The 13,326-nt window shown below is 30.8% G+C and overlaps 2 protein-coding genes across 2 annotated transcripts; one reads left to right on the forward strand and one right to left on the reverse strand.

Annotated features, from left to right (window-relative positions):
• Nucleotides 1–7,861: 7,861 nt before the first annotated feature.
• Nucleotides 7,862–10,007, forward strand: HELRODRAFT_164009 (hypothetical protein; the record flags this gene model as incomplete). The annotated part of the gene is made up of 8 exons (XM_009029073.1): nucleotides 7,862–7,977; nucleotides 8,043–8,185; nucleotides 8,351–8,467; nucleotides 8,552–8,665; nucleotides 8,735–8,887; nucleotides 9,051–9,262; nucleotides 9,326–9,493; nucleotides 9,834–10,007. 8 exons carry the CDS (start codon nucleotides 7,862–7,864, stop codon nucleotides 10,005–10,007), a joined length of 1,197 nt encoding a protein of 398 aa, XP_009027321.1.
• Nucleotides 10,008–10,367: 360 nt separating this feature from the next.
• Nucleotides 10,368–11,524, reverse strand: HELRODRAFT_68763 (hypothetical protein; the record flags this gene model as incomplete). Its single annotated transcript, XM_009028955.1, has 4 exons — nucleotides 10,368–10,534; nucleotides 10,600–10,700; nucleotides 11,043–11,163; nucleotides 11,380–11,524. Coding segments are annotated over 4 exons (534 nt in total), but the record flags the coding sequence as incomplete, so codon positions are not given.
• Between the last annotated feature and the right edge of the window lie 1,802 nt (nucleotides 11,525–13,326).

A 13,326-nucleotide genomic window follows, 5' to 3' on the forward strand; every position in this document is an offset into this window, starting at 1 on the left:
ATTATTATATTTATATATATTAAATAAATTATATAATAATTCAAGTTAAAATCAAATTCTTTAACCATTTCAACTGTAATTGACATTATTAATATATTAAATAAATAATAATAGTTTCTTCAATAACATCAAATTCATTATGCTGTTAATTTAAAACGATCAACTGTTAATTTTTAATAGAATAGGTATGTTTAATAATTTTTAGTTTAACATTACTATTTATAAAATAACCCTGAAGATGCTAGATCATGAGAGTGTATATTATTATATTTATGTGTAAATTGTTATATTTCTTGTTTGTTGATTATAAAACGTCTATCTTGCTATAATTAGTGATGAGTCAAGTTAGATCAGTCTTACCTTTTTTATTTCTGGATTTTGGTTTTGTTTATTTGTTGTATAACTGCAAAATGTTTGATTTACATAATTATAAATTTATCTATCAAAACTATTTTAAAAAGTGAAACACATACACACACACACACACACACACACACACACACACACACATATATATATATATATACATATATATATATATATATATATATATATATATATATATACACATACATACATAAAAGATATACATAAAAGATAAAAACAAAGGTTGTAGAATTTGCTTCTGATGTAGTCTATTAGAAGCACTGTACAAATTCAATAAAACAATTGATTTAATAAATTTAAATTGTATAATTTTTGCCGCAGTTTATTATTTAATTTACTTTTATTAAAACTGCATGTTGATAGAAAACTCTTTAGTTAAGTTAAAAAGTCTTAATGTTGTATATGATGTTATTATTTTTTTTATTAATTCATAATAGTGGTTTGCATTCTGTACATCATTGAAATGATTTTCCATGTTAAATAAATCTTCGTTGACACATTGTAGGTGTATGTTGCTTTCAATTACAATTTTTTTCTTAAAACAATAATTATTTATTTTTAATAATCTTTCTGATTCTTGGCAGATCTGAAAATCATTAAAGTTTATTGCTTTTACCAGAAAATAAATAAATGTATCATTTTTATTTTAATACTCCTTTTGAGGGATATGTCAATTGCCCATTGTCTTTTAGTATGATGAGATGATTTGATGATTCGCTAAATATGTTTCTTCCGGCTGAAATCAAGCATTTTCTGCATATTTGTTGGGATTTGTAACAGCATATTAATTCAAAATTTTGAATGAATTTTGGAGAGGTTTACATTAGAAGTAAAAAAAACCTGCATTCTGCGCATGAGATGGTCGATGTTATTGACTTCACCACCCATCCTATACTCTTGAAAGCTCCAAATTTAAATGAAATGAATACAACTGATCACCTAATTGGCGCAAAAACTTGATGGCAAAGAAAACAACGTCCTACCTCAGGGGAACTGAGTCTCTGGACGCTAAACTAAGGTTGATTGATTTTGGCTATCAGTATACATTTCTTTATATATACTAGTTCATAGAAAATCATGATCAACAAAATTTTACTTGTTCAACGTTCTCGGGTGTGGCAGTGTTAGTCCACTTTTTTTTAAAAATTGGTATGCACGAGGACCAGTCTTGTAACTATCATCATATACTTTGTTAACTCTTTTAAATGGTATGAGTTTTTTATCTAGAAGCAAAAATAAACAAAAAGTTAGTCAAAATTTCAATTCATTTTGCTATGGTTATATAGCATAAAACCTTTGTATGTAGCTAATTCATTTTTTAATTTATTGCATTCACTCATAAGTTTTCTTATTGTTGCCTGCAGCAGTGTGATTCTGGACTTATAATACTTTGATTGCCTTTGCTGTTGCTTGATGAGATGGGCATCCATTGAGCAAAACATCTAAAAATGGTTTTAAATTGAAAGTAAATAGCTGCATTTAAAAATTGTTTATATATATATACATACACACACACACACACACATATATATATATATATATATATATATATATATATATATATATATATATATGCCCAATAAAGTAATGAAATTCTTTATATTCTGTATTTCTTATGACAAAAAGCCATTTTAACAAAGGCATCCTAATAATAATAATAATAAACCCATAATACAAAAAAAACATATTTTCCATTAGAATCAAAATTAGCATTTTATAAAATGTAATAAGAAAATGACCAAATCCTTATCGTTTTATTTGTTAAATATCTGATAGTAAGCCGGCAAATGCCAATGTTATTGTGTTGTATATTAATATTTGGTTTGAATTAATCAATATTGCTTCAGCAATCCTTTGTTTATTATATATAAATACTAAATTAATTGCCTCAGTTTATGTTGTCTTGGTTTTTGCCTTTTCAAATACCATCTTTCTGACTTTTTTATTTGACTTTGAAAAGGATTTTGAATCAAAATGTTTACTACATATATATGATCTTTTTCTTTCAAAACCTCTACACCTGCCATTCAATGCATTGATCCACTGACTTTTTATAGGTGATTTTTGAGGAATGCTGTAATGCATATTGCATTTTGTCAAAAATGCATTATTGAAATTTATATCTATTAATCCATGGAGAGAGGTCAAGTGAATCATAAAATATGCAAATGATATAAAAATATTATTAAGATCATATTATTACCTGTGCATAGATATATTTTGGTCTTTATATGTCCCATTACAATTTTTTACTATACACTTTAATGGCATTTTTAATTTAATAAAAGATAGAAATTATATTCAAAAACTAACTTACTGCTTATCGTCTGCTCAATTCATTCCAAAGATCAGAAATTTTCAGGTAGCATATCCAAAAAAATGTATACAATTATTTGACTCAATAGCAATATTTATTATAATTGAAAAAATATATTGATTATATTAAAATTTATGGTATTCCACATTATTATTTTAATTAATAATAATAAAATAAAAAGATTTATGTGGCTTGTTATCTAGTTCTAATTAATTAACCAAATATTTGTTGTTGATAAAAGAAGAAAATTTCGAAAAACAAAACTAAAATCCAAAATCAACGAAGATTTATTTAACATGGAAAATCATTTCAATGATGTACAGAATGCAAACCACTATTATGAATTAATAAAAAAAGATAATAACATCATATACAACATTAAGACTTTTTAACTTAACTAAAGAGTTTTCTATCAACATGCAGTTTTAATAAAAGTAAATTAAATGGCATCAAAAAATGGCAATATCCATTTAACGATTAAACATTAAATACGGTGGTTAGTTAAATCTCATAAATTAACCTAAAACTTCACGGAATGTTGAAAACGAAATAAATTTTAACTAACGAACTGAATGCAGATCGGCAAAGAGTCATTAACATAACTTCGGGAAGGCCAAGATTTTTTCTAATTATATCTCAGATTTTTCTAAAAATAAACCAAAATGCTCATGAATAATTAATTTTTAGAAACTTGCTTCCAGATGTAACTTGCCCGTTGAAAAAAATTTTCAATGTTAAAACGCTGGTAGGGCGCTTCCAGTTATATAATTCCATGGACTATATATGCAATTTGATGTTTACAATTTTGAAAACTTGAACAGTGCATGATTGAAATGAGATTCTTCATGGTTTTGAGCCAGGTAGCTCGTGTCTTATTAACTATAACAGCCTTGTGACGTGCAACTGAACGACTGATATAACTAGATGGAAAATTATTTTACCATGAAAAGAGGTAAAATTTAAAAAAAAAACTTTTCATTTTTTTTTGCTTGCTCACTTATCTACAGTAGCATTTTTGTAAAAATTTCACTATGAAACTTTTGTTGCTTATATAAATCAGTGTTTTTTGTTAATGCCAATAGAGATTCCTTCAAGTGTTTTCATCTTGTTTATTTCAGTATTTCATTTTGTGTTTCTTATTAATAAGCTTAGATTAAATTTTTTTATCTTTCATGAAATCAAAGTCTGACAATCGCAGAGACTCTCGCAATCTACAGGGCACGAATGACAGATGTGAATGCTCATAGATAGGCTTATAAAATCAAACAATTCGGACCACCCACTGCTAGTCTACAGTCCAAAATGTTTTGCAATTCAAATTTAAGTTGCTCAATTTTGTCAACTTAAAATCATTTTTTTTTATAATTTCAAAATGTATTAGCAAAATTTGATGTTTAGAAATGGGATAGCGTAACATAAGAGACAGAAAAACAGTTTACAATTCTAAAAAAAATGGAAAGAATTCAAAAATTTTATATTTTATATATATTTTAAATATTTTTTAATTTTATATCTTTACAATATTCTATAAAATCTACCAATTCAAAATAAAATTTTTTTCCGAATTCATACTGCTAATAAGTTCATATTTCGATTTCGAATGAATCATCATTGATTATTAGTTGATTTATATAGGGAAATATTGACTTTGTAAAAATGAACTTAGATGGAAATTAGGTGTCAGATTTCTTTATTGGTTGGTCCATCTTCGTTGGTTTCCTTTTCTTTATCGATAGCATCATATTCTTCTTTGTCATCATCGGTGATGTCCTTTTTTATTTTCTTAATTATTGTGTTTAGTTTAGTTTTTATTTGAGGAGTGGGATCTTTTTGATGATTCAATCGGAATCGAAATATGGCCTTATTTGCAGCATGAATTCTGAAAAAAAGTTTATTTTGAATTTTAATAAACTAAACGTTCTCCAAAAAACTTTAGTGAGGAAAATCGAAAAAATGAACTACAAACATATTAACGCCAAACATTCGGTAAAACTTATTGAATATTGTAAAAATTATGGTCTTTTACCAGCATGCTTTTCACAAAACAATCGAATTTATAGAATTTATAAAATATTGTAAAAATTATGGTCTTTTACCAACATATATATATATATATATATATATATATATATATATATATATATATATATATATATATATATATGTGTGTGTGTGTGTGTGTGTGTGTGTGTGTGTGTGTGTGTTGGTAAAAGACCATAATTTTTACAATATTCTATAAATCTATAAATTCTACCGAATGATTGATGTTAATATGAAAATTACATTGGGAATTAATTACAAGTTGTTCTGGAATGGCCAAAAGACGGCCCAAAATGGAGTGGGATCTTCATGCGGGATTCACTGGCACAAATTGTACTGGAGGTCACTCAAATCAGCTCACGCCTAATGCTTCAAGAATAGGGGAGAACACATGATCACATATAGAAGAGGGATGTCATGCACACAAATTGACTTTATTGTTGTCAGGCAACAACACAGACGACTATTCAGAATTACCAAAGTCATTCTAGGCGAAGCATGCATCCCTCAAATCGATTGCTGGTGGCCAATATGATCATGGAACGATCACGCCTTGTGACTGATCGAATGCCTACTAAAATAAGGACATGGAAACTGAAGAGCCTCATGTTCAGGGAGAAATTCTGGATTGTCTGGAGAAGATAGACATAACCTGGAAATCTTATCAGGACACCCTAGTGAATGCTGCAACAGTTGTATGTGAAAATCTAGACCAAAACGCCAACACAACCACGAAACTTGGTGGTGGAACCAAATGGTGCAAAAGGCTATTGCCAGCAAGAAAGATCGAAAGACATACTGATCACAGATCACAGAAACAAAATGTCAGGTTGCGATAGCTCGTCTAGGAAATCAGGCTAAAAGACTGAAAAAGGGTATAGTTGGTGCCACATGCAAAAAGAATAATAAAGGCACCATAATAACCTTGCAGAATGAAGTGAAGGATCACTGGAAGGAATACTTCGATCAGTTATTAAATGAAACAAACCCTATTGAGGTGGACTTTGAGGCACTTCCGGTGGAAGGGCCGATTCAGGGCATCACAGTTGAGTAGCTTGCGCTGAAAGAAATGATGAAAGGTAAAGCATCTGGTCTGTCTGAACTTACAAATGATATCATCAAGGCATCTGATGGGGGAGGCTTCCGAGCTCTCTTACACATCTGTCGGGAGACGTGGAGTAAATCGATACTACCAAAAGAATGAAACAGTAATACAACTGTGCCGATACATAAAAAAAGAAGACCCACAAAAATGCTCCTCATATCGGGGGTATATGTCTTCTGGAACACCCCCTGAAAGTTATTGAAAAAGTCATTGAGAGAAGACTGTTGTCGTGCGTTTCAATAGGTGGTTACCAGTACGGCTTCATGGCAGGGAGATCTACCATTAATGCTATCTATATCATTCGTCAACTACAGGAAAAATACTTGGCAAATGGTAAAGCAAAAGCGACTGTTCCATGTATTTGTGGACTTGGAAAAGGCTTTTGACAGAGTGCCACGTGAGGCAATCAGGTGGAGTCTACGTAGACAGCTTGTTCCCGAATATCTGGTAAAGCTGGTCATGGCAACGTACTCTAACACAAAAACTCTGGTCAGCACAACAGCCGGTAACACGAATAAATTTGACATTAACCCCAGCATCCATCAGGGATCAATATTCGGCCCCCTGCTCTTCATCACGGTGATAGAAGAAATAACCAAACCGATACGCTCAGATAACATGTGGAATGTGATATATGCAGATGATATCTTCCTGACGGCAAAGTGGGGCTGGAGTTGGAAGCAACTCGATCAAATGCCTACGATGTCAGCATTGATGTCACAGACGATGCTCGAGAATTACCGGCTCCTTAAGGAAAGTGACTGATTTTGTATGCTCCGCCAGCATCAATCCGCGACAACGGGGCCCAGATGATGATACGATTACCGGGATCAAAATTGTTACTTCATTTCAGTATTTTGGAGGTGTGCTGGATTGTACTGGAACAGCTGATGCCGCTGTTCGTGGACGCATACTTGCGGCGTGGAGCAGATGGCACCTCCTTGCCTCGGTACTGATGCGGCGTAGCATTCCTCTACCGCCACGCTCAGAGCTGTACAATACAGCCATACGTTTCGTTCTGATGTATTGTGCCGACGTGGCCGATGACAAAAAAACTCGAGCTGACATGAAGATGATTCTTTAGATGCAGCATGTTGACCTAAGGGACCATATCCACACAACAGAGATCCTGAACCGATCGGGACTGTGCACGTTGAGGAATGCATGTCGTCGTCATCGCCTACGATACAATAATTTCCGTTACAGAGCACCAGGTGCCTGTCACCCGCCCAAGAGGTCGCCCAAAGAAATCCTGGACGCAGACCATACAGGACTTGAAAGTATTTGGTCTTAAAGAGACAGACGCAATGGATTGGAGACAGAAACTGGAATAAAAAGTTCTACCTATAACGGATGGAGACTATAAAGATAAACGAGGATTAATATTGGGAAATCAGGCTTCATCTTGTGTTCATAGCATATCTAGAAAGAATACAATCGGAATGATATTCTGGACGAAATAAGTGAACCAACTGAATGTTTTTTCATACATCAAAACTATCAGTTTCAAAAGATTCATGTAATTAACATGTTTAAAAACAAATGCGAAGTAATAAACGGAGAATAAAACAAGTAATATGCAAGCATACTTTTGATAACCCCTCGAAGTGAAATTCTGATTAATTCAGCCACGACACAACTATGAAAATGACAAAACCCATTTCAAAATAGCAAATTCATCAACTCTCTTCAGTCACATAAACAACAAATTATTTCACCGACGGTTGCACGGGCGATAGTGCGTTTATCAAACTTGAAATCAACAAGCTTACCTGTCTCGTAATTAGGTAAAAAAATTTTTAAACAATATCTAATGAGTACGAGGGTTAGAGTTATTGTTCTAATTTATTATCAGCTAATGATGTGAACTTTGAACTAGCGCAAGTTGCCTAGCTATGCATATTTTCGGTGTCACCATTTAAATATAAATATATTTTAAAAAGTGTAAATTGTTACATGTCGAAAAACAAACTTATAACAAAGCTACACGTAGATTCGCATTCCATAACACGATGAGCAAGTACGGAACAAACATAAGAAATAGATTTTTGTTGAATCCTGACCACGTATTTCTGAACCATGGATCGTTTGGAGCGGCCGGTATTGAACCTCACAATCTTCGAATCAAGTAGAAAATATTTTGAATACAAGAATCTTGAATAAATTTTTTCTATTCTAAAAATGAACTCAAAGATTAATCGATGAAATGGAATGTCAAGCAGATGTTTGGTTTAGACAGAAGATTTGGCAGACTTGGAATGACAACTTGCGGTCCGTTTCTGAATTTGTTCATTCAGAGCCAGAAAATGTAGTGTTTGTAAGCAATACAACTACAGGTTAATTTTTAAGATTCTCATTATTAAAGAAAAATTACTTTGCTAACAACCTTTTGTGTTGATAGTAAGGATATCATACAACTATTTAATAAATAGTTGTATGATAAAATGGGACATTCAATAATTTATTTCATTTACATAAATGTAGAATTTTCAAAATCACAGGCATTGGTTGTGTTATGAGGTCATTGAAATTTAATAAAGGAGATGGAATTTTGATGTGCAATTGGACATACCAAGCTGTTAAAAATATAGTAAATTATGTGAAAAATGAAATTGGAAGTAATAATTCTTTTTTTAAATTGTTTACTTTATTTTTATGTAAAACTTAGCAAACAAAAAAAGCAATAATGAATTATTTTCCAGATATCGAAGTATATACTGTCACTATTCCTGAGGACTTTGGAACTTCTCAACATTTTGTCAGCTTGTATGAAGAACAACTGAGAAAACACAGCAATATAAAGCTTGTCATTATAGGTAAAATTTGTATGAAAATTATTACATTTAACTTTTCAGTTCAGCTGTGTTAATCATTTCTTAACCAAGACTATATATCAAGTGTACCGCCATGTTTGATGCCGCTGACTGAATTAATAAGCATTGTTAAAAAATATGATAAGATGGTCCTTGTGGATGGTGCTCATGCACCAGGTCAAGTGCCTCTCGACCTTGAAAGTCTTGGATGCGATTTCTTTGCAGGTTCACTTTCTCATTTGATCCATTATCAAATAATTTGGCAGTCCTAATCCCTTGATTGCAGTAATAAATGTTTGACTATTTTATATATAATTAACTGGAACAAAATAATTTTAAATCTAGTTTGAAAACACTAAAAGATTTCTATAAACTGATAAATCCACAGGAAACCTACACAAGTGGTGTTACGTACCTAGGGGATGTGCAGTTTTGTGGGTTGATCCAAAATATCACAAGCAGATTTTTCCTGCAACTATATCCAGATTTGGAAATGATAATAGTTTATCTCAATTATTCTATTACCAAGGAACTGCTGATACCACCCAATTCTTTGTCTCAAAAAGTGCATTGGATTTCTACGAAGATATTGGTGGCCACGTGAGGCATTTTGGTTTCAAATAACATTCACATTATAACTGAAAGAAAATTTAAAAATAATAGGAAAGTATTAGCAAGTACTGCACCTCGCTAATTGAGCAATCTGCAAACATGTTAGTAAAGAAATGGAACACTCAACACTTTCCTCTTCCAGATGACATGAAAGCCCCATTTATGAGAATCATCAGATTGCCAACTTTAGCAAAGTTTCCGATAACGCCAAATAAAGAGGTTATTTTTGTCATATTTGAAACTGTAATCATATTTGGAACAGTCCATGTGGAGTATCTCTTCAAGCCTTGACTTCTTCACGAGCAACAAATTTGTGTTGCAATTTTACACATGAAAATCATTTAATGCTAAACAATTTTTTTAATTAAAGATTTTTGCATGTTCCATGCACTAAAAAACCAATAGATGCCAAAGAAACCAAAATTTTTTATATTTTCAAATTCCTCTGTATTTGCACCAAAATTCATTGTAGAAAGCCCCATAGAATAAAATGTCAGGGATCAAAATTAAATTTTGTATAATATGTCAAAATAATATGAACCAATGTTATTTGTTGCAGAATTTTACTGAAGACGTATCAGATATAATGAGCCACCTGTGGGATGAGTTTAAAATTCAGACAGTGTGCATTAAGATGTACAACAAGGCCTGGATCAGATTGTCTGTAAATGTTTACAACACGTTTGAAGACTACGAGAAACTGGGTGACGCCATATTATCGATGGTTCTTTAGAAGAGAATTAACAGGATATGATATAACGCTTATACAATTAAAATAAAAATCATGGGATGTAACATTTCGATAGTTAAAACTAAAAATAACGTGTCTTGTGATATTTCAATAAAAAATTAAAGAGACGATCAATGAAAAGACTTCAATTTTAATTTGATTATAAACTTATTTGCTAAGAAGCTTGTTAATGTTAAAACACTAATACAACGTCGTGAGAAAAAGGAGTGCTGGTGCGATGCTGCATTCTATCAATTATTAGTGCTCCAATAACAACTTTTTCAATAAAATAAGTTTATTTACTGGAATCAATGTAAAAAGGATGAGCAATTGTATTAACTAAATGAATGAATCAAAAACCATTCAATCAAGTTTCTTATAGGCGACAGATGTGGAAACTTTGTGGATGGTTGTGTCATAAGATTTCAGCCTCAATTCGAGTGAATTGTCAATGATACCTGCCTCTGTGATCTTCCATGTTTCGGGCACTGCCTGGCTTTTGTCGGTGTATATCAGAATTTCAAAAGAGCCTGAAAGTAAATTAAATGGCATATATTTTTTGGGGTACATTTTATTTATTTAAATAAAAACCAACACGGGCAATCATAAATTGGCAGCAAAGCATTGGCAGATAAAATGTTCCTCATGACATGCTGAATTTCTTTGCGTACGTCAGCCTCAGTTTTTTCTTTTATACTACAAAAATAAACATTTTAAATGCTTTTAAGGTATTCTTAAATGATTTACGTTCATTGTATAATTCAGGATTTTCAATATTTTTCATGCTAAGATAAAAAACATTATCGAGGTTAATATTAATGATTGAAAAAATGTGATGCATGAGTGAGTCCCAAATGATAGAATGATTCAATATCGAAAACTTACCGACAATACCCATTTTCGTAATTTCAAAAATAAATAACGCCAACAAAAATTAAATAAGATTAAAAGGTTATTCCAGAACCAACCAATCGTATTTGACATTTAACATTTTAAAAAAATTCAATGAAAAAGGTATAATGCAGAAAAAGATCTAACGTGTTATGAGTGGCTGTCTTGTCACACTCAACATTGAACTGCCACCTTTCCATTATATCTCCAGTGTCGACGCTTCTTATTAGGACAACCAACTTTTGTAATGTCAACTTTTCAAGCCACTCTAGTTAATTTCAAATGTCATAATATATTAAAATAAATCAATTCAATTTTGCTGACAGTTAAACAAGAAATACCCATTGAAAAAACTTGAAAAATAGGCAATACGAATGTAACTGAGTTTATACTTTAAGCCAAATGCTTTTAGGACCAAAATTTATTAACAGATGATTGAAAATAAAACAGCAAGCAGTACAAACAAACAGTACAAACGTGAGACCTTCGATGTACTTAGAATGCTGGTCGAGGTAGTCGCTTATTTCTTTAACTGTTGTTACCATCAATGGCACTCCAAAATCAACAACTCTTGTGAACATGTCTTCTGGGTACAAACCTCGCTGGTATAAAATGCTGTTTACTCCATAACCTTAATTTTATAAGAAGTTCATTTGAAATTTAGAAAGTATCAGTATATATAACTAATAAAATATTGACATAAAAATGTTATGGATAAATTTTGATGAAATTAAATAAAATTAAAATTTAGTACAATGAAGAAGTCGACTAGCTCAACAGATAAAACCACATACAACAGCATGCAGTGCACTTTATAATTTAATTAACAATCCCATTGATAAAAAAATTTTTCATTTTGTATTTCTATCTAATCAAATTTTTAAATTAAAGTCTTCCTTCTAATCTATTTGAAACAAGAACTACTTAACGTAATAGCTTACATTATAAACTAAAACAGAAGATTTTTCCAAATATTAAAATTACAAAACCTAGTCTTATTTCAACATATTTTGAATTTTCTTTTCCCCAATTCGTTTTTTATAAATTTTTTGATAGTTTCTTCCTATGCGTGATACTTAGCAATATTTGTCTAATTACTTTCAAGTCTTAAGTTGACCATCCCTTTTATTTTATGACTGTGTCATTGTCATATGTCATTGTCTCATTGTTTCATCCTTTGCTGCCTTACCAAGCCCTTCTCATTCATTTGATCATAAATATTTTTCAATTTGTACTGTTTGGTTATCTTTATAATTCCTTAAATTACCCTATTATGCCTTATTATTAATAACAAGACAAAAAACTGGAATGCAATTGTTGATGAAAATCACAGCAAGTTTGGCGTTAGTTAACATCCTAATTAATTATTAACTAACGCCAAACATGCTGTGATTTTCAATATTTGTTGTATATTCTACAAAAAATCATTACTAGGTGTATTTTAGTTTTGAGTGATGATGCAAGAAAGAGCCAAGTTGACAACTCTCCATCATTTGCGACACAATGTTAGTATCAGTAACCCAATTCCTGTGCCATTGAGTTTGAGTGAAGTGGAAATTCCAGAATGTTGCAAAGTAACACATGATGGCCCAAATTTTGTCTTATATAATTCTGGCAAAGAATTAAACAACAGTATATTAATTTTTTGGACAAATGATAATCTCAAACTCTTGGAAACTGCAAGTCATTGGCTTATGGATGGGACATTTAAAACTGCACCTGCATTATTTTTTCAGGTGTATACAATTCGTGTTGTTGTTTATGGACGAGTTATACCCAGTTTTTATGTGTTGATGCAAAGCAAAAAATGAAGAAACATATAACAAATTATTTAAAACATTAGCTCTGCTTAACCCCTTGATTTCCAAAAAATTTATATAGCATCCTTTACTGTTAGGGTCATTTTGACCCTAGCTCACATTATTATATATTGTTAATATTTTGTTTAAATTACTGCAAGTTTAATTTTTATTATTCAAACAAAAACAGTTAAATCAAAGTTATATTTATATTAAAACAACAACAACAACAAACAAAAACTTTTTGAATAATCACTCTTTATTTGGCAACCATTATTTTTTTGGTACCTCCATTCAACTTTTTCTCACAATAGCAACAACAGTTATAAAAATTTGTTGTAAAATAATTTTCTTGCCACTGCTAAACACAAGTTGTATTTCTACCAATTTATTCCAGGTCAACATTTAGTTGCTAGTGCTATATCCCAATTACTACTAGTAATTTAATAAATAAATTTTTGAAAAATTGATTTAAATAAATGACATAGCACATAGTTCACATTAAAAAACAAAAAAAACGGTTAAACAGTTAAAGTTATATAAACCTAACTTTTTAAAATTTTAAAACTTAAATAGAATTTATTATTAAATTATATTATGAAATCAATTATTAATTTATCATTATTAAAAAT

This window comes from Helobdella robusta, assembly GCF_000326865.2.
Source record: "Helobdella robusta unplaced genomic scaffold HELROscaffold_6, whole genome shotgun sequence".
Classification (NCBI taxonomy): Eukaryota; Metazoa; Annelida; class Clitellata; order Rhynchobdellida; family Glossiphoniidae; genus Helobdella; species Helobdella robusta.